The sequence below is a fragment of the Scomber japonicus genome, chromosome 1 (genome assembly GCF_027409825.1).
Source record: "Scomber japonicus isolate fScoJap1 chromosome 1, fScoJap1.pri, whole genome shotgun sequence".
In the NCBI taxonomy this organism is placed as follows: Eukaryota; Metazoa; Chordata; class Actinopteri; order Scombriformes; family Scombridae; genus Scomber; species Scomber japonicus.
Genome location: NC_070578.1, coordinates 42,023,523 through 42,044,541, shown reverse-complemented (window position 1 = coordinate 42,044,541; position 21,019 = coordinate 42,023,523). Strand labels below are relative to the sequence as shown.

Sequence of the window (21,019 nt, the reverse complement as noted above, 5' to 3'; positions counted from 1 at the left end):
GATGGGGATGATGATGAGTTGTGTGGCTATTTTACTGTTTTCATTTTTCTGTTTTGTATGAATGTCTCTCACTGCGAGCCAAATTTACCTGCGGGTACAAATAAAGAAATCCAATCTAAATCTAATCTAATCTTCCTCTCCATCATGTTAAATCTGTTAAAATCCTCTTACTGCTCTGCAGACGCTCAGCCAGCTCCTCCTGCTTCATTCTCCTCAGGAAGTGCACTGTGATCTTCAGAAATGCCTCTCTGCTGCTCCTCCTCTGCTCTTCCTCCTCACCATCCAACTCCTCCTCATCCTCACTCTGACCCTCTAAGCATTGTGGGTCATCTGGACTCAGACCCCTCTGGACTCTCTTCAGCTCGTTCTTCACAAAAGTGAAGATGTTCTCCTCCAGCAGCTGGAACAGAAAGATAAAGTGAACATTTCATTTAAACTGGTAGAACACAACATGTGATTCATGTGTCAGTCTGAAGGCCTGCTGGTCTAAACAGAGCAGCATGGACACTGTTAGGACCTGAATGCTACTTTAGTGTTTCATCTGTGGTTGATTGAGTTAATAATAAAAGGTGTGTTTGTACATGTACATACCATAAATATGGAGTCCAGCTGTGTTCGATCCTGCTGTGCAGACTGATCACTGGGAACCTCTGAGCTCTGCTGCTGAACTCTGTGGAGAACACATCACGTTTAAGGACATTTAATGACTCAAATCTGCACTCAGCTTATTAAAGATGTTCTGTCATGATGAGACATTTTAGATTTTTTCTCTTCTTCTATAAATGAAAAACATTATTGTGTCTAACAATCCTTTCTGTCAGTTATAAATCTGTACAGTCAGTTTATCAATCCTGAGATCAATATTCTGACCAGTTTTAAATTCTTACCTTTCATCAGCAGGTTGTCCATCTTTAATGTCAATAGGACGACCCATAGACCAGTCACTCTTCATGGACAAACAGCTGGGTTCAGGAGAGTCTGCTCTCTGCTGCTGCATCCTGATACAAACAAACAACAAATCAAAGAGTTTAAAAAGATGAATTTTGAGCAGACTGTCAGCAGCTGAAGTTTTAGAAGCAGAATGAAAATCAGTAAGAAGACAGTGGATGAGAAATGTTCTCCTGTTCATCAAAATGTCATCTGATGAAAGATGCTGTCTCATCTTAGTTGATTAGTTGACTAATCAGTGGTTGAGCTCTTTGTTAACTCACAAAGTTAGTAGTTCATTCTGAGTTATTGTGACTTATTATTCAGTAGTTGAGTGTCAGATGTGACAGTGAGTGTGAATAATGATGGTGGATCATTTCATCATCTCATCTCACCTCTGAGCTTTGGTCTGGCTGTCATGTTCCCCACACAGAGAGCTTTTAGAGGGAGGGACTCCCTCCTCTCTGTCCTCACAGTGATCCATAGCAGAGAAACAGCTGCTGGGAGAGCTGCACTCACTCACTACAACAAGGTTTCATTACAGGACACATTAGTTTTCATTCATCTCTCTAACATGTCACAAATACTGTAGAAAACAGAGAAGCAGCAGCTCTTCCCATCAGACACACTGAGCAGGTCCATCTGAGGACTCTGCAGCCTCTGGGACAGTTCACAACATGGACTGTAAAAGAGCTTTCAGTCAAACTAAGTCTGCCTCAGTGTCGGAAGATGGTTGTGTTTTGGATTAAAATGCACCACTGCCAAGTTGATTATAGCTGTTGAACCAGTTCTGACACTCCTTACATTTTTTAATTATGGCACGATGCTGTTGGTTCAACCTGAGAACCACTAATAATAGAACAAGGAAATCATTCTCAAACTGCTCTCCTTTAACTCATAAAGACACACATAATCAAGAATCAAATCCTCTGTAAAACCTGAAAGATTAAATAAATCTAGTGAAACAGACAATCATCATCAGAAACATTTCCACTGTCCAGTCAAACAGTGATTCAACACAATGTGATCAAACTGATGGTTCATCAGACATTTACAGATTTCTCTGGTAGGATTCTCACCTGCTGAAGTCTCTTCAGGTCAACTTACAGACACTTTCCACCTTCATGTGTAGAGAAACATGAGGAGAGAAGAAGCTGCTCATTCTCCCTCGTCAGTCCTGCTGTCTGTGTTCATTTGATCTGAGGACGCTGTCACATCCTCATAACTTCAGAGTCCACATCTAAAGAACATCAGTTACGTCAAAACTTGTCTAACCTGTAGCAGAAACCCAGTCAGTGTCAGATATATAACACATCACATGATGTAGTTCTACTATCTGTCCACTAGATGGAGCCAACTGAACATCTAATGAGCTAAAGATCAGCTCAGCATCATCAGCTGCTGTTAGTATCTCTGACCAACAACATCACTCAGCAGCTTGGATCAAACTTGGCTGTGATGCTTTTTTATCCAAAACACCAACATCTTAAATATCATCTTAAATATCAAATTTTCTGCTTCATGAAACTAATAACTGTCAAAGGTAATGGAGTTCAAAATAAATCTTTCAAATCCACTCTGTGTAAATGCTTAAAACATTCAAACCCTTCAAAGAACTCATTGAGAAAATAGGTTACATAATAATATTTAATAACAATGATAATAGTGACACATTATTCAATAATGAAAATAAAGGTTCATTTCAGCTCTACATGATACTCTCTCATTCTGCTGAGAAACAAACATACATCATGTGACAAAGTGGCTGAGAACATGCCATTTGTCCCTATTTTCTGACACCAGATATCTTAATAATTTAACTCTGCTTGTTAATTGTTTGTTTAGCCATCAGTCCACCAGTAATCACTAACTGCAACTATTCATGAATCCACATCTATGTATTCATGCCACCCAAAGGACTTATTCTTCTGTATGATAAATTATTTTTAGATACATGTAAGACAGCCACAGTCAGTCTTGTTTATTTGCTCGATCATGTCTGACTCAACCATGTTTCTTGATGTCTGGTTTATCATCTAACTCCTTTAACTCTTTTACACGTCCTTAAATTCCTGTCCATTTTCTATTAAACTACTGTTATTTCACTGGAAGATGGTGAGTACCATTATTTAGTTTAATCGCGAGACAAATCATATGCAAAAGGTTTCATAATTTCTTGTATTATTTTACATTCTGTACTTTAGACACCAAGGTACTCTTTTGCTGTTTCCACAATCTCTTCCACAGTTAAAGCATTTAACAGGCACATTTTCCCACAGTGTCCACATGCTTGATTCCCCCCACATGCTTGATTCCCCCACACCTCGCACATCTTTCTTTGTCTTTCCTCTGGCTGGCAGTATGACCCATTCTTTGGTATTTGAAACATCTTAATGCTGGATGAATATACTCCCTTACTGGAGAGCTGAAGAAGCCTAGCAGAACACATCTTGGGAGGTCGTGTTCAAAGTTGATGTTTACTGACATTGTTTCTACTCTCTCTCCATTTCTTTTAGAAGTAATATGTTTAGCATTCAACACTTTCCCTCCTTTTAGCTATGTTTTAATGTAATCCATTGAGACAGATAGTGGCACTCCAGATATGACTCCTCTATTTTTAGCAGCTGTGCCAGTAACACTGGGCTTTCTGAGGGATACAGGGCTCTTGATAGAATATGAGGTATAAGTGGTATAAGAGGTATTTTTGTTTTGTTTAGTTTGTTTGTTTTCTCTAATTTATAAAAATAATGTAGCTCTTAGCAAGACGTCTCATACTATATAACTGGAAATCTAAACATAGATGTTGGGTTGAGGAAGTTATGGCTCATTTGAAGTTGGAAAAGCTTAGATATACCACTCTAGGCTCAGTCAATAAATTCCAAAAGATATGGAAACCATTCCTGGAGTCTTATAATGTTGTATACAACACGAGAAATGTGACTTAATGACTGTAATTGAAGATCAACTTGGTAGAGTTGCTGTGTGTTTATTTATTGTTTCTTCAAGGTTTTTTTGGTATTGTTTGTTATTACATTAATTAAGTTTTTTGTCCTCTATTTTTTAAACTATTATCGTTATTTGTATTACTGATATCTTATTTCATTATTAATATTACTATTATTATTTTATTATCATTATAATTTCTATGTGTTGACCAATCTCTCAGGTGCGGGCGGTGGGTGGGTATATAGTTGTTGTTACAAAGCATTGATAGATAGATAGATAGATAGCAGTGGCGGCTGCTGGTGTTTTAAACAGGGGAAGCTCACTTTACATCTTCATCATAAAACTTGTCATATTGAAGCGAGGCAGTTACAATAAAAGGAGTGTTTAATTGAGGCTGTTGTATGCTTCATCTATGCCATAGAACCACATCAACACACAAACACTTAACACCTGAATTATTCAACATAAACGTGTTAATTCATATTTAATATATAAGACCTAATCTAATCTAATTAATTAGACCAATCATATTGTTTTCTGTACCATTTTGCAATGTAACTCTCCTCTCTGCTCGGACTGCAACTGGGACTGCTGTACGAGGCTGCTGTGAACCTGACCGTCTGTGAGTGCTTTGGGACGGGGGCAGAGCTCGCAGCAGCACCCGCTGCTCGTTGAGGACAGAGTGATACGTGCTTTCATGTCAGAGTCTCTATAACACCAGAAAAACTCGCTAGATATGTCAATAGTCGCCTTTGAGAAAAAAAGTCGCCAAGAAGAGTTGGAAAGTCGCCAGATTTAGCGAGAAAGTCAAGCTACACTGGCAAAACTACACTAAGAAGAGTCAGCCTATCCAAAGCTGTCTGTCAAGGGCTTTGAGCCCTATAAAACATTTCATCCAATCATCATACAGAAGCAGAGCGTCCGACCCCGCCCACTGCTCCATTGACCGCCAGAGACGCTCAGCGTCCAGGGGCGGGACGAGTTTGTCGTATTATCCAATGAGAGCCTTATCCTGGCTTGTCCCGCCCTGGCCAAAACAGCTGTTGGGAGAAGCTTCATTGACCACCATTGACGCTCAGCGTCCGGAGCGGACTGCAAGTGTGTTATAGGGAAATCACGTCGGAAAATAACAGTGTTGGCAATAAACAGCTGGTTACAGGATGTCATAGTTGTAAAATTGAACGCATTCAAGTGCAGATTTGATGTAAATATAATTTTAGTGTGAATTTAATATGACAGTTGTGACAATTTACTTGATGAAATTTTAGGGGAAGCTGAGCTTCCCTTGTTGTCTCAGAGCAATCGCCCCATAGATAGATAGATAGTAACTTAATTGATCCCTTGGGGAGGTTCCCCTCAGGAAATGTAAGTTCCAGTGCAACACCACAATAAGTACAGGTTGTAGAAAAACACACAAAGTAGTATAAAAACACACATCTTACACAGTAAAAACACACATTATAAATACCGGGGAGACTGCAAAACAGTGTGCAAATTGCAAGTATATGCATTGTAAATATATATATATGTGTGTATATGTATGTAGGCTATATGTACAGGAAAGTATATGCATATGTACAGGAGGTAGCAACAGGTTTTGGGTGCCTGAAGGATAAGTTACGATTGCAGTCAAGTGAGTATTACATTTTTTAAGTATCCAGTAATAAATAATAAGAGACCGTATGAGTTTTCAGGTGTTGCTCCTCTTATGTGTCCTGTTTCCTCCCCCTGCCACAGTGGAGTTGTACAGTTTGATGGCACGGGGGACAAATGACTTTTTGAGTCTGTTAGTGTTGCTCCTGGGGAGCAGCAGCCTGTCGCTGAACAAGCTTCTCTGGTTGTATATTATGGATAAAACCAAATAAAAACATCTGAATAAGAATAATATAAGAATAATGTAGATTGTAAATGGAGTTTCTAGTTCACATTCAGCAGCAGGTGGCGGTAAAGCACCAAAAGCTGGATGCCAACCGCCTTAAAACAAGAAGAAGAAGAAGACGTAGAAAAACGACGCTGTAAAAAAACAACAACCCAGACGGTGTGACGTAAGCGGAAGTGTCCCAGTTGCTAAGCTGCAGTCTAACCGGAAGTAACCGGACTGTCAACAACCGATAATCTTTTAGTTTAACGTTTAAACTTTAACCTGCCGGTGCTTCTCATGATTACCGGAGGATACAACACACACAGGTAAAGTGACCGGGACGAGCTTCAGTCTGGAAGCAAAAAGAAACGCGATTTAATGAGTTTAATACTAGTTAGTAGTTATTATTAGCTGTTAGCTCCAGCTGAGTTAGGGTTAGGGTTAGTTAGTGTGGTAGTTAGTTAGTTAGTTACCAGTTGGGACGTGCAGGCAGCTAAATAATAGTTAATATAAATGTGTCTCAGTTTGACTCTATTCCTCTGCTGTTAGTGTCTTTAATTAGCTTCATTAAACTTAAATTACTGGATTCCCACGGTCTTGAAATTCCTGGAAAAGTTATTAAATGAGAAAAACGGTTCAGTTTCCCAGGCCTGGAAATGGTTTGGAAAAGTTTTGAATGAGGGATCTGATATAAAAAAGGTAACAGATATTAAATTAAGTCATGGAAATGGGGTAAAATATTATGGGATAGTTATGGAAATGCAATGTGTGTGAACCCTGAATGTACCATCATATCAGCTGTTAGAGCTTAATTAAATGTAGGCTGTTTAAAATATCTATCTATCTATCTGTCTGTCTGTCTGTCTGTCTGTCTATCTATCTGTCTATCTGTCTATCTATCTATCTATCTATCTGTCTGTCTAATAAAGCCCAATGAGACAGTGATGTAAACATACTACTATTAAATAAATAATAGAATAAAACAATAATAGTATAAATGAAAACAGGAATAAAAGGAAATGTAAATGTACAGTTGACTCAGCTTGAGTTGAACAGGTTGCGGAGTTTCTCCTCCAGTTTGATAAAAACACAAATTATGAAAAGGAAACAAAATTAAACGTTCAGCCTCGCTCTGATGTTTAATCCTGTTTGTTTTTATTTTCCTTCTGAACACAAACAGGATTATAACTCAGCTGATGTTTATTATATTTAAACCTCCAGCTGTGACAGTGTGACAGCAGCAGAGATATAATGTATGAATGGCTGCATGTCTAACACCATCACCTCACACAGGTTCCTCACAGAGCTGTGTCCTCTCTACTTTATTATTCATTATGTGCACACACAGCTGCAGGTCTTACCAAGAGGAAAGCCACCTGGTAAAGTTCTCTGCCCAGCTGACCCAGGATGTTGTATTAACGTTGGTCCTTGGTTGGATATCAGTTGCAACGTCAGACAACTAAAAGCCAACGTTGAGACGACGTCTAAAGCTGACGTCAGTTTCACATAAAAATATAACGTTGACTTTACGTTGATATTTAGTTGGTTTTAAGTTGTGTTGGCAAGCAACCAATATCCAACGTCTAGTCAACCTCACCTGTTTAGCTTTTAACGTAAACCCAATTTTCAAATCCATATCATAATCCAATGGTAATCCAACGTTGTTCTAATGCTGCATTAACGTCAGGTGTCAGCTGGGTGATGACACCTACTATCACTTCTTCAGGGGGCCTAATCAGACCATGACTCTCTTCATTTGTCAAATGGTGCGATGATAACTTCCTGGACCTAAATGTGACCAAAACTAAGCAGTTAGTCATCGTCTTTAGGAAGAATCGTCCAAACCCAGTAGCACCATCCATGGAGACGATGTCAAAATTATAGAGACACATAAATACCTGTGAGCTGTGTTTGACCCCAACTTACAGTCTGATAAGAACACAGAGTCAATTGTTAAAGGATCTATTAGTTCAGGGGTGTCAAACATGCGGCCCGTGGGCCAGAACCGGCCCGCCGAGGGGTCCACTTTGGCCCACTTTCCTTTCGTCCTTTTTTTTCTTCCTTCCTTCCATCTGTCCTTCCTTCCTTCCTTCCTTCCTTCCTTCCTTCCTCCCTTCCTTCCTTCCTTCCTTCCTTCCTTCTTTTTAATAGTCCGGCCCACATGAGATCAAACTGGACTGTTTGTGGCCCTCGAATGAAAATGAGTTTGACTCCTCTGCATTAGTTGCTGAAGCTGAATTCTTTCAACGTTTGTAAGATCACTCTATGTAATTTATATCATTCGTTCATTGAAAGTCTTTTAACGTTTTCTTTTATCTGCTGGTTTTATGGATTATCAGTGAAGGAGGAAACTAGTCTCAGCAGGATTATTAATGTTTGTTGGAGCTCACCTGACAGACCTGAGCTCTCTCTGCCAGGCAAGAAAACAAACAGAGACACTACTTCTTTTATTCCTGCAGCCATCAAGCTGTTAAATGGCCAGGTATACTCAACCTGTCATTCATAATGGGTGCATATTTATTCATTAACTTATTTATTTATGTATTCCTGTGTAATCTATTGCACTTTGGCCTCTTGTCCATGTGTGACTTCATGCCAATGTGTTGCCATTGACAAGTGAACTGAGTGAATTGATTGATTATGTGTTGTCCTGTCTTTGTGTTTATGTTTATGACGGGTAGATTGCAAACTGAACTGCCCTGTTTGGGATAAATTAAGTTGTTTTATTTGAATTGAATTGAATGAAACCACCAACCTGAATCAGCTGAGAGAACAGAGAGGTTAAAGTCGTCCAGCTTCTGACTGTCAGTGAGTCAGAGGGTTAAAGTTTAATGTGTGAAGATATATTTTAACATTATCCATGTTTATATAGTTAATAGTCTCAAAAACATCCACCTTAAATCCATTTATGACGTGTTGGGAGGAGTTGATGAAATAAACGACTCGAAGCATTTAATTGATTATCAGAGTAGTTGGTGATTAAATTAATACGTTTGTAATGAATCAATGAATCGACTGATTGTTGCAGCTTTAGACAAAATGATGAATGAATACAGACGTGATTTAATACTGTGATGTTTTCAGACTGTTTTAGCAGACATGTAAATTATTCACCATAATAATCTAAAACTGTTGAGCAGCTGAAATATAAAGTGTTGACTGATCTGAGTTCAGTGAGGAAGAGGAGCAGCAGTGAGGAAGAGGAGGAGTAGTGAGGAAGAGGAGGAGCAGTGAGGAAGAGGAGGAGTAGTGAGGAAGAGGAGGAGTAGTGTAGAAGAGGAGGAGTAGTGAGGAAGAGGGGGAGTAGTGAGGAAGAGTAGTGTAGAAGAGGAGGAGCAGTGAGGAAGAGGAGGAGTAGTGAGGAAGAGGAGGAGCAGTGAGGAAGAGGAGGAGTAGTGAGGAAGAGGAGGAGTAGTGAGGAAGAGGAGGAGCAGTGAGGAAGAGGAGGAGTAGTGAGGAAGAGGAGGAGCAGTGAGGAAGAGGAGCAGCAGTGAGGAAGAGGAGGAGTAGTGAGGAAGAGGAGGAGCAGTGAGGAAGAGGAGGAGTAGTGAGGAAGAGGAGGAGTAGTGTAGAAGAGGAGGAGTAGTGAGGAAGAGGGGGAGTAGTGAGGAAGAGTAGTGTAGAAGAGGGGGAGTAGTGAGGAAGAGGAGCAGTGAGGAAGAGGAGGAGTAGTGAGGAAGAGTAAATCTCAGATTAAAGCTCAGTAATCAGTTTGCTGTTGGCAGCTTCGTCTGTGAGGAGTTTAAATACTAACTAACACTTCCTGTCTGCAGCTGGAGGAAGACGCTGATGTCTTCATGACTTGATGAATTAACTGAACAGCCGTCGACACACAGCAGCCTCTCAGAGACCAGTGAGACCAGTGAGACCAGTATGGCTGCTGCCAACACCACCAAGATCTCATGGAGACTGCGTGAGTCTTTCATTTAAATGCTTGTTCAGTCTGTGGAGCCGCTGATCAACACTCACCATGTCTTTCATAATAAAGTGTTTGAGTCCTTCAGTTTAAAAGTCCTAACCCTAACCCTTCCTCTCCTGCCTCCTAACTCTAACCCTTCCTCTCCTGCCTCCTAACTCTAACCCTTCCTCTCCTGCCTCCTAACTCTAACCCTTCCTCTCCTGCCTCCTAACCCTAACCCTTCCTCTCCTACCTCCTAACTCTAACCCTTCCTCTCCTGCCTCCTAACCCTAACTCTTCCTCTCCTGCCTCCTAACCCTGACCCTTCCTCTCCTGTCTTCTAACCCTAACCCTTCCTCTCCTACCTCCTAACCCTAACCCTTCCTCTCCTGCCTCCTAACCCTAACCCTTCCTCTCCTGCCTCCTAACCCTAACCCTTCCTCTCCTGCCTCCTAACCCTAACCCTTCCTCTCCTGCCTCCTAACCAAAATCCTTCCTCTCCTGCCTCCTAACCCTAACCCTTCCTCTCTTGCCTCCTAACCCTGACCCTTCCTCTCCTGCCTCCTAACCCTAACCCTTCCTCTCTTGCCTCCTAACCCTAACCCTTCCTCTCCTGCCTCCTAACCCTGACCCTTCCTCTCCTGCCTCCTAACCCTAACCCTTCCTCTCCTGCCTCCTAACCCTAACCCTTCCTCTCCTGCCTCCTGCCTCCTAACCCTATCCCCTTTAACCCTCCACAGAGGAGTTCGAGGCTCACTCCAGCAGCGTTTCCTGTCTGGCTCTGGGGAAAAGCTCCGGCCGCCTGCTGGCCACCGGAGGAGAAGACTGCAGGGTGAACATCTGGGCCGTCAGCAAGGCCAACTGCATCATGGTGAGACCCAAAGACCCAAAGACCTGAACACCTAGAGACCCAAAGAACCAAACACCCAAAGACCTGAACACCCAAACACCCAATGACCCAAAGACCTGAACACCCAGAGACCCAAAAACCCGAACACCCAAAGACCTGAACACCCACAGACCTGAACACCCAGAGACCCAAAGACCTGAACACCCAAAGACCTGATTACCCAATGACCCAAAGACCTGAACACCCAGAGACCCAAAGACCCGAACACCTAGAGACCCAAAGACCTGAACACCTAGAGACCCACAGACCCGAACACCTAAAGACCTGAACACCCACAGACCTGAACACCCAGAGACCCAAAGACCTGAACACCTAAATACCTGATTACCCAATGACCCAAAGACCTGAACACCCAAAGACTCAAACACCCAATGACCCAAAGACCCAAAGACCTGAACACCCAAACACCCAAAGACCTGAACACCCAGAGACCCAAACACCTAAACACCCGAAGACCTAAACACTCGGAAGACTCAAACACCCAAAGACTCAAAGACTCAAACACCCAAACACCCAAAGACTCATAGACCCAATGACCCAAAGACTCAAACACCCAAAGACTCAAACACCCAAAGACCTGAACCAAGTTAATGACATTTTCTGCAGTGAATCCTGACTCTGTGTGTGTGTGTGTGTGTGTGTGTGTGTGTGTGTGTCTCTCAGAGTCTGACTGGTCATAAGAACCCGGTGGAGTGTGTCCAGTTCAACCTATCAGAGGAGCAGGTCGTCGCTGGTTCACAGTCTGGATCAATACGAGTCTGGGACCTGGAGGCTGCCAAGAGTGAGAAAACCTACTCTGTCTCTCACTAACTATGCAATCTTCATTCACATTCATATTTATTCTTTATCTTTGCACTAAATGTCACCTGATTTATATTGTTTGATGTCATGTGACCTCACCGCCTCTCCTCTCCTCTCCTCTCCTCTCCTCTCCTCTCTCCTCTCCTCCTCTCCCCTCCTCCTCTCCTCTCCTCTCCTCTCCTCTCCTCTCCTCTCCTCTCCTCTCCTCCTCTCCCCTCCTCCTCTCCTCTCCTCTCCTCTCCTCTCCTCTCCTCTCCTCTCCTCTCCTCTCCTCTCCTCTCCTCTCCTCTCCTCCTCTCCCCTCCTCCTCTCCTCTCCTCTCCTCTCCTCTCCTCTCCTCTCCTCCTCTCCCCTCCTCCTCTCCCCTCCTCCTCTCCTCTCCTCTCCTCTTCAGTTTTAAGGACTCTGATGGGACACAAATCCAACGTCACCAGTCTGGGCTTCCATCCGTTTGGAGACTTTCTGGCTTCCAGCTCCATGGACACAAACATCAAGGTGTGTGTCTGTGTGTCTCTGTGTGTGTGTCTCTGTGTTTGTCTCTGTGTGTGTGAGTGTGTGTATATGTCTGTGTGTGTGTCTGTGTGTGTGTGTGTCTGTGTGTGTGAAGGTGTCTCTGTCTTTCTGTGTGTGTGTGTGTGTCTGTGTGTGTGTGTCTGTCTTTCTGTGTGTGTGTCTCTGTGTTTGTCTCTGTGTGTGTGTATATGTCTGTGTGTGTATATGTCTGTGTGTGTGTCTGTGTGTGTGTAGGTGTGTGTCATCTCTGTGTCTCTACTTCTCTAAACCTGTGAACTTGTTTTCTGTCCGTCAGCTGTGGGACGTTCGGAGGAAAGGATACGTGTTCAGGTACAAGGTGAGACATCAGATACGAGACACTGGATCATAAATCACTGCATTCTGGATTCATCACTTTTATTAATATATCTGAGTGTGTGTGTGTGTGTGTGTGTGTGTGTGTGTGTGTGTGTGTGTGTGTGTGTGTGTGTGTGTGTGTCTGTGTGTGTCTGTGTGTGTGTGTGTTTCAGGGTCACACTCAGGCTGTGAGGAGTCTGGCCTTCAGTCCTGATGGGAAGTGGTTAGCTTCAGCCAGCGATGATTGTACAGTCAAGGTACGAACATCAAACCTTTAATAACTAATACTCATTACTGAAGCTTCGTTATCATGTTTGATCTGATTTAAATCTTTATTTTGACATTTCATGAAGGTGATGTTCTTGTTTTACTGCTTCATATCTTATTCCTCTGTTGGAATAAAATAAATATTAAACAAGCACACTGTCCTGCTGCCAGAAACACTCAAACCAGTAGTACCATTAAATGCTGTATTTCCTCCAACAGTGAGCAGCTGATTGAGGAAGTTATTTATCTTTCTTTAAAACATTAAACTATATATTTATGTTATTTTAACCGTCTAAAGAAGGAGGAAAGTTTTAGAGAGACAGTGCAGGTTTGAGACTGATCAGATTTAATGATGAGAAGAAAAATAAAGAGATGTTTGGTTTATTCTTCACTCATATGTCAGTATTAACAGCTGTGAAGAGACAGATGGAGGATTAAACCCTCAGTCTTCTCCACAGATCAGCTGATATGAAGCGTCTCTCACATAAATCCATTTAGTTCTCTACCTGTTCTCATGAAGTTCTCAGTAAACGTTCCTCTCTACGTTCCTCTTTACGTTCTCCTGCAGTTTGACTCTGTGTCTCTTCACAGCTTTGGGATCTGACTCAGGGGAAAACCATCACAGAGTTCAGAGCTCACACCGCTGCCGTCAACATCGTCCAGTTTCACCCCAACGAGTATCTGCTGGCATCAGGCAGCTCCGACAGGTACGAAGCTTCACCCAAAAAATACACGAAGCTCAATTTAACTTGATGGTGGAAATAAAACCGACTGACAGTAAAAGTCTGTGTGTGTCTGTTTGCTGCAGATCCACGAAGCTCTGGGATCTGGAGAAGTTTTCTATGATCGGATCTTTGGAGGGAGACACGAGTCCTGTCAGGTGAGTCTTCTGTCTGTCTAACAGTCCGTCCTGACATACAGCGACGTGAGCAAGCGAGAAAAAGTGATTAAAATGAGATTTCAATCAGCCCTGTCCAGCGATGACGCCCACCCCTCAAAAAAACACTCAGTCTGTCTCTATCTGTGTCCTACGGTGGCCCTGAAATGCAAAACACAATAGCATTAGAGACACTCACACCGGAAAAGGTAGGTATTGGACAATGATGCCTCGCCCTGATTTGATGTTCTGTCTGTCAGTCTGTGAGTAATAGGCAGTGGGCCAAGGGGAGATAACGTGTATTTAGACGATCCCCACCGAGGGAGGACCTCTCTTTCTGTGTACAACATCTTCATTTTTCAAAAAATTAAACAAAAATTGTTGGCACTCTTACCTCTTGCACATTTTTTTTATCGTTAACTTTGTCTGAGTTACTGGTTCCGGCAAACCGAGCGGGCAGCTATGCTCGGGGTCCGACATGTATGACGTCATTGCAGTTATTGTCCAATGACATGCATCGAAATATACATACATATACATACATATATATATATTATAATACATACATATGTGAGTATGAGTCTCTCTAATGCTGTTGTGATTTGCACTTCAAGGCCACCCGCCCCTAAATACTTTGGTTGAAATGTACACGCTGCTTCCTGTTGACAAGCTAGCTAGCTCCTCAATAATTTGATTGGTTTGAAATATACTCGCGGTAAAATCATCACGCTGCATATCAGGACAGTTTAGTGAGTGATTTCATTGCCGGTTCGCTCGCTCGCTGTATGTCAGGATGATGCGTGCCTGACCCCTGTCCTCTGACCCCTGTCCCCTGTCCTCTGACCCCTGTCCTCTGGTGTTTGCAGGTGTTTATTCTTCAGTCCAGATGGCGGCTGTCTGTTCAGCGGAGCCACAGACTCTCTGCGTGTTTACGGCTGGGAGCCGGACCGCTGCTTCGACGTCGTTCCTGTTGGTTGGGGCAAAGTGTCGGACCTGGCAGCCTGCAACCAGCAGCTGGTGAGTAGCGCCACCTACAGGACTCAGACATCACTGCTTATACAAACCACAGACTGTATAGAAGAAATGGACGTAAGATCCGTGACATCACCCATTGGTTTGTGGACTGCTGCTCGGAAGCCAATAGTTTCTAATCTAGGCAGCGCCATCTTGACAATTTCAGATGCATGCTGGGAAAAATAAAAACATAGATTCTACTCATATGGGCATGAGGCGGAGCCATGGGCGGAGCGGAGAGGTTGCTATGGTTACTAGGGCTGGATCTCGAGGACATTGGTCAATCAACCTGTCAATCAGGACGTAGCCACGCCCTAATGCATACCCTGCTTTATCGTCACATATAAAATCAGGGAGGCCAAAATGTCCCAAATGAACATCATACTGCATTGAAGAAGGCTTTAAACTAGCGATTGAGACCATAAACACATTTTGAAAACGTTTACTGAGGTTAGAAATCAAGTGAGAAGTTGGTGAATTCTCCATTGACTTGTATAGAGACGGTCGCCCCCTGGTGGCCTTTTGATAGAATGCAGCTCTAAGTTACTTCCTGGTTGGCCTCATTTCAGAGGACCAGAACTCCCCGCCTGGTACAAACAGACGTCTCTCCTCTCACAGTGTAGCGCCGCCTACAGGACTCAGACATCACTGCTTATATAAACACACGTCTCTCCTCTCATTAACGCTCTCTCTGCCCGTCAGATCGGCGTGTCGCACCAGCTGTCCAGCGTGTCGTCCTACGTTGTGGATCTGAAGAGGGTGAAGAAGAGCGGCGGCTCGGTGATCCAGGGAATCATCCAGGACAACCAGCCGCTCACAGAGCCGAAGGACCCGAGAGGAGCCGCGCTGCGCAGGAACTACGAGAGACCGACAACCACCTGCAGCTCTCAGAGGTACGACAGATGTTCAGGAGTTAAAATACAGATGTGGCTCAGAGATAATAAGAGTTGGTGAGATGATGAATCCATAAATCAGTTAAACTAGATTTAAACGCAGCATCAGGTTTGTTAAAAAGTACATTTAGTAGTTTTGTTGGTTTTATCCTTCCTGTTGTCCTCAAGTCAAGGAAGGGAGGAAGGAAGGAAGGAAGGAAAGAAAAAAAGGAGGGAGGAAGGAGGGAAGGAAAGAAAAAAAGGAGGGAGGAAGGAGGGATGGAAGGGAGGAAGAAGGGATGGAAGGAAGGAAGGAAGGAAAGGAGGGAGGAAGGAAGGAAAGAAGGGAGCAAGGAAGGAGGGAAGGAAGGGAGGAAGAAGGAAGGAAAGGAGGGATGGAAGGGAGGGAGGAAAGGAAAGGAAAGGAGGAAAGAAGGAAGGTAGGAGCAAGCGAGAGAGGGAGAAAGGAAAAAAGGAAGGGAGGAAGGAAAGAAAGAAGGACAGAGGAAAGAAGTTAGGGGGGAGGAGAGAAAGAAGGGAGTAAAGGAAGGAAGGAAGGAAGGAAGGAGAGAGGAAGGAAGGAAGGAAAGAAAGAAAGGAGGGAAGGAAGGAAGGAAGGAAGGAAGGAAGGTAGGAGCGAGCAAGGGAGGGAGAAAGGAAAAAAGGAAGGGAGGAAGGAAAGAAAGAAGGACAGAGGAAAGAAGTTAGGGGGGAGGAGAGAAAGAATGGAGTAAAGGAAGGAAGGAAAGAAAGAAGGAAAGAAGGAAGGAAGGAAGGAAGGAAAGGAAGGAAGGAAGGAAAGAAAGGAGGACGACACAAAGGTTCTAGATAAATTCAGACTGAACTCCGCAGCAAGACAGCATGGACGTTACGCCCAGTTCAATATAAACAATATATTAAAAAAAGATCAATAAGAGAGATTTGAAATGACATTTGACCCATTTTATACCAAAAGTAAGACTGAATGCTCCTGAACATGTCAAATGGTGTAACCACAAAATGTCAAATGGTGTAACCACAAAAGAATGATAGATATTAAATATTTTATCATCTACAGTATATTTAAGTCTCCTGTCGTCCTCTCGGGTCAAATTGACCCCATCTCTCTTTTGACTGTTTCTTCCTTCCTTCCTTCCTTCCTTCCTTCCTTCCTTACTTCCTCTTTCTTTAATTTTTCCCTTTGTTCTTTCCCTCCGTCCCCTTTCTTTGCTCCCCCCTCCCTCCTTCCACCCTTCTTTCTTTCCTCACTTCTTCCTTTCTTCCTTCCTTCCTTCCTTCCTTCCTTCCTTCCTTCCTCTTTCTTAAATGTTTCCTTAGTTCTTCCCCTCCTTCCCTCTTTCTTTGCTCCCCCCTCCCTGCTTCCACCCTTCTTTCTTTCCTCACTTCTTCCTTCCTTCCTTCCTTCCTTCCTTCCTTTCTTCCTCTTTCTTTAATTTTTCCCTTTGTTCTTTCCCTCGTCCCTCTTTCTTTGCTCCCCCTTCCTCCTTCCACCCTTCTTTCTTTCCTCACTTCTTCCTTTCTTCCTTCCTTCCTTCCTTCCTTCCTTCCTTCCCTCCTTCCTTCCTTCCTTCCTTCCTTCCTTCCTTCCTTCCTTCCTTCCTTCCTTCCTTCCTTCCTCTTTCTTTAATTTTTCCCTTTGTTCTTTCCCTCCGTCCCTCTTTCTTTGCTCCCCCCTCCCTCCTTCCACCCTTCTTTCTTTCCTCACTTCTTCCTTCCTTCCTTCCTTCCTTCCTTCCTTCCTTCCTTCCTTCCTTCCTTCCTTCCTTCTTTCCTTCCTTCCTTCCTCTTTCTTAAATGTTTCCTTAGTTCTTCCCCTCCTTCCCTCTTTCTTTGCTCCCCCTCCATCCTTCCACCCTTCTTTCTTTCCTCACTTCTTCCTTTCTTCCTTCCTTCCTTCCTTCCTTCCTTCCCTCCTTCCTTCCTTCCTTCCTTCCTTCCTCTTTCTTAAATTTTTCCTTAGTTCTTCCCCTCCTTCCCTCTTTCTTTGCTCCCTCCTCCTTCCATACTTCTTTCCTAATTATTAAAGGGAATAATAATTTGACAGATTCAGAAACTTTAAACTGAACTAAAATCTTTAGAGTAATAAATGTTTGTAGTTCAGGTTTAAAGGAGTCTGCTGTTCTGACCTGAGCTGATTGGTAAAGTCAGACACAGATAAGCTGATTTAGAGTTTATTCTGGTTCAGTGAGCGGTCTGTCTGCAGGAGGTCTGTCCGGTTTCATAGACAGAACATGATCTACTGACCGTAACCGTGGAAACCGTGTTTCTAATACGGACCGTAGACACAAACTAACAGATACTGAAAGTTAAGATCAGCCTCTAAAATCACACACAAGTTCCTACTGAGCTCAGAAAGTCTGTTTGTTCTCATTTAGATGTTAAAATGTTTAGAGACTAAAAGTTAGAAAAGTAAAGAAGTGATGTAATCAGACCTCAAGGAGCATTGTGGGTAGTGTAGGAGCATAAACTGCTTTAGGAGAGCAAATCTAAATCTGTGAAGGACTCTGTTGGCTTTATTTTTATTAAATTAACAAAAATATGTTTCATGTTTCTTCTTCATAATATTCATATGATTAACATGTTATTTTAACAGAGCGCTGCAACGTGAGACCTTTTCCTAAAATAAAACACATTAAACAGAAACTAAATGTGTTCCTGTTTGCTGTGATGTCATCAGGGTGCAGCAGAGCTCTGTAACTGATATGCTGTGATGTCATCAGGGTGAAGCACATAGACATATAAAGAATAGACGCCGCAGCGACCGGTACTGCCTATTGGCGCTGACGAGACGTGGGGCCGCCATCTTGGACCGGTCACCCGCTCCACTCAGTGTAATGTGTTTGACAGGCGCAATGAACTGTCAGCGCAGTTAATCAATCATAACTCACTGAATATTAAACTGATTTTCACGCGGTTTCCTTTGCTGCAAACGTCATACATGTAGCTATGATACAGGACACATGGTTTGACGTATTTTAATATTCATAGTGGGTTTAACAGTAATTGAAAAGTCTTGATATATGATGTATTCGGTATTTAGCAAAACACTCACTATACACACACGTTAAAATATAGATAGAGGCAGAAGCAGATCGTGGCAGTAAAGTCAGCTGTTTTAATAAGTTGAAGAAACAAAATCGGGCTATATACATATATAAACAATATATGGACACATTATATACCTGCAGTATATATAACAATATGACTAGTACATTACACACAATGAACAAACACTGATAACACAAAATATTTACATGTGAGGGTAGGAAGTATACAGTGTGTGTGTGTGTGTGTGTGTGTGTGTGTGTGTGTGTGTGTATAATTAAGTGGTATAATACTGTAATATTGTTAATTATATCCAATAGTATGTTATAATAATAAATACAGATATACATATATATTTTAAAGAGAGATGAATAAATAAACAATGTAGCATAATAATGTAGGGGGAAAATAAAATAAAAAGAATTGGATGACCTCATGTAATAAATTGATATAATAGCATAACATGATATAATGTAACATAGTATTAGATAACCTAGTTTCACATAACAAACTTAATATAATATTTATACCTCCATATAATAAATATAATATGATATAATATATGACATGATATAATATGATACAATACAATATAACCCCTACTATAATAATATGCTATAATACAATACACAATAAAATAAACTATAATATAGTACACTATGCTATAATACAATACACAATAAAATACACTATAATATACTATAATACAATAGACAAAACTATACTATAATATACAATATTACAAGACAATGAAATGCCTTGTACTGGGCAGCCCCCAGACCCTTAGGAGGAAGTCTGCCTGCTGAGGAGTGGCATTTGTTGACCCCTAAAACCCTTGAAAGAGTACTGTTTTGCTCAGCTTCTTTCTTGTGCTCCCTTTCTGTAATTCAACAGAGGTGATTTTTGCTATGTGGTGCAGCCTGATCTTATGAAACACAGAGACAACCAAAGACAACAAGTTGTAGTGGTGGTTGTCGATGCCAAACTGTGTCTCCTCAACGTGTTCCCCAAGCAGAAATACATCCTCCGTGCCAATCTCCTCCCGGACAATGTGGGTGACCGTTGACAGCTTTGGAGTTGTGGCAGCTTGGCGAATCACCCTCTCTGCAACTCTCAGCACCTTATGATAATAATAATAATAATAATATTAATAATAATAAACAGTGCTCAAAGACACTTTACAGAATAGAGAAAATAAAGACAAAGAACAAAGCAACTTTAATATACAAAGATTCCAATATTTTAAAAAACAAGATAATTAAATCAAACCTTCACTGTGCCTTGTGATATGACAGGTATCTTACTGTTGTTAGGATGGATTACATGTGACTAATACAGTCTGTGCCACCTGTGTAAAATCCACTGGTCAATATACTACCAGTAATATTTGTTTTATTTGTACAATAGCATTCTTTTGTCAGTTGTAAAGTCTGTGTTATGGAAGATGACTCATAAAGTCTCAGTTCATAGCCGGGTGAGCACCAGCACTAAGCAGAGCCTAGCTAGCTGGCTGTCACTGGTGGACATAAATACAGTAAAATAATATTCTATTTACAAAATACAAGCAATAGTGATGTTCTTACTTGTGAAAAGTAATCCCCCGAGCCCGGTTCTCAACAGTCCGCCGATTGGCACAAGAATATGCAGCGCAATGCTCTGGCATCTTTCTTCTCTCGTTTACTCTGCTTGTAGGTAACTCGCAGAATGACCGGTCCAAGATGGCCGCCGTATTTCTCGCGCACCAGCAGTCAATGCGGCGTCTATTCTTTATATGTCTATGGTGAAGCAGAGCTCTGTAACTGATATGCTGTGATGTCATCAGGGTGCAGCAGAGCTCTCTAACTGATACGTTGTGATGTCATCAGGGTGCAGCAGAGCTCCCTAACTGATATGCTGTGATGTCATCAGGGTGAAGCAGAGCTCTGTAACTGATATGCTGTGATGTCATCAGGGTGAAGAAGAGTTCTCTAAATGATATGCTGTGATGTCATCAGGGTGCAGCAGAGCTCTTTAACTGATATGCTGTGATGTCATCAGGGTGCAGCAGAGCTCTCTAACTGATATGCTGTGATGTCATCAGGGTGAAGCAGAGCTCTCTAACTGATATGCTGTGATGTCATCAGGGTGAAGCAGAGCTCGGACGCTGACCGGCGGAGCCCCGAAGGAGAGCGACGGAGCCCCAGCGAAGACGAAGCCGACGACAAAAACGTTTCTTCGGCCGAGATCCACAACGCAGAAGACTACAAGGAGATCTTCCAGCCCAAGAACGCCATCTGTAGGTCCAACGCCGCCATAGCACCTCCGTCACCTCCGTCAGCTGATCACTGCCGAACATTAAACCTGCTGCAGTCTGTGTTTTTAGTTTAGATGAGAGAGAAACTTTTTATATCTTTTTACATTTAAATAATTCTTCTTATTAATAAACTAGGGCTGTCAAACGATTAATTTTTAACCGAGATTAATCGCAGAGTTTCCATAGTTAATCGTGATTAAACGTGTTTTGAATGTCATGTTTAAAGTCCTGTTATTTTCCATTTGAAGGCAGTTTTAAGCCCATAATGTAAAGCATTTCTTACCAGAGTGTCTTAACTGGGAATCAATCACGGCTCTGCTGCGACTCCCACACTCCAAAATGGTCCTTTGGTGGAGCTGAGGCTGGCTTGGCTGCACCTGGGTGTTTAGCGTGGAGGTGCTAACTCAAACTCCACGTACTCCGGTGGTAGTTAAACTCCGTTTGACACAGGTTGCATTT

General features: G+C 42.4%; 1 protein-coding gene across 1 annotated transcript in view; it reads left to right on the top strand.

Moving 5' to 3' along the window:
• The first annotated feature begins 5,967 nt into the window (after positions 1-5,967).
• The window catches only part of katnb1 (katanin p80 (WD repeat containing) subunit B 1), a 19,836-nt gene continuing 4,784 nt past the window's right edge, over positions 5,968-21,019 (top strand). The window contains exons 1-12 of the mRNA XM_053319995.1: positions 5,968-6,060; positions 9,508-9,647; positions 10,373-10,503; positions 11,206-11,323; positions 11,738-11,838; positions 12,152-12,193; positions 12,366-12,449; positions 13,051-13,166; positions 13,268-13,339; positions 14,203-14,353; positions 15,053-15,243; positions 20,391-20,542. Coding sequence (XP_053175970.1) covers positions 9,608-9,647; positions 10,373-10,503; positions 11,206-11,323; positions 11,738-11,838; positions 12,152-12,193; positions 12,366-12,449; positions 13,051-13,166; positions 13,268-13,339; positions 14,203-14,353; positions 15,053-15,243; positions 20,391-20,542 — 1,198 coding nt within the window. The 5' untranslated portion in view covers positions 5,968-6,060; positions 9,508-9,607. The remainder of the gene's footprint in view (positions 6,061-9,507; positions 9,648-10,372; positions 10,504-11,205; positions 11,324-11,737; positions 11,839-12,151; positions 12,194-12,365; positions 12,450-13,050; positions 13,167-13,267; positions 13,340-14,202; positions 14,354-15,052; positions 15,244-20,390; positions 20,543-21,019) is intronic.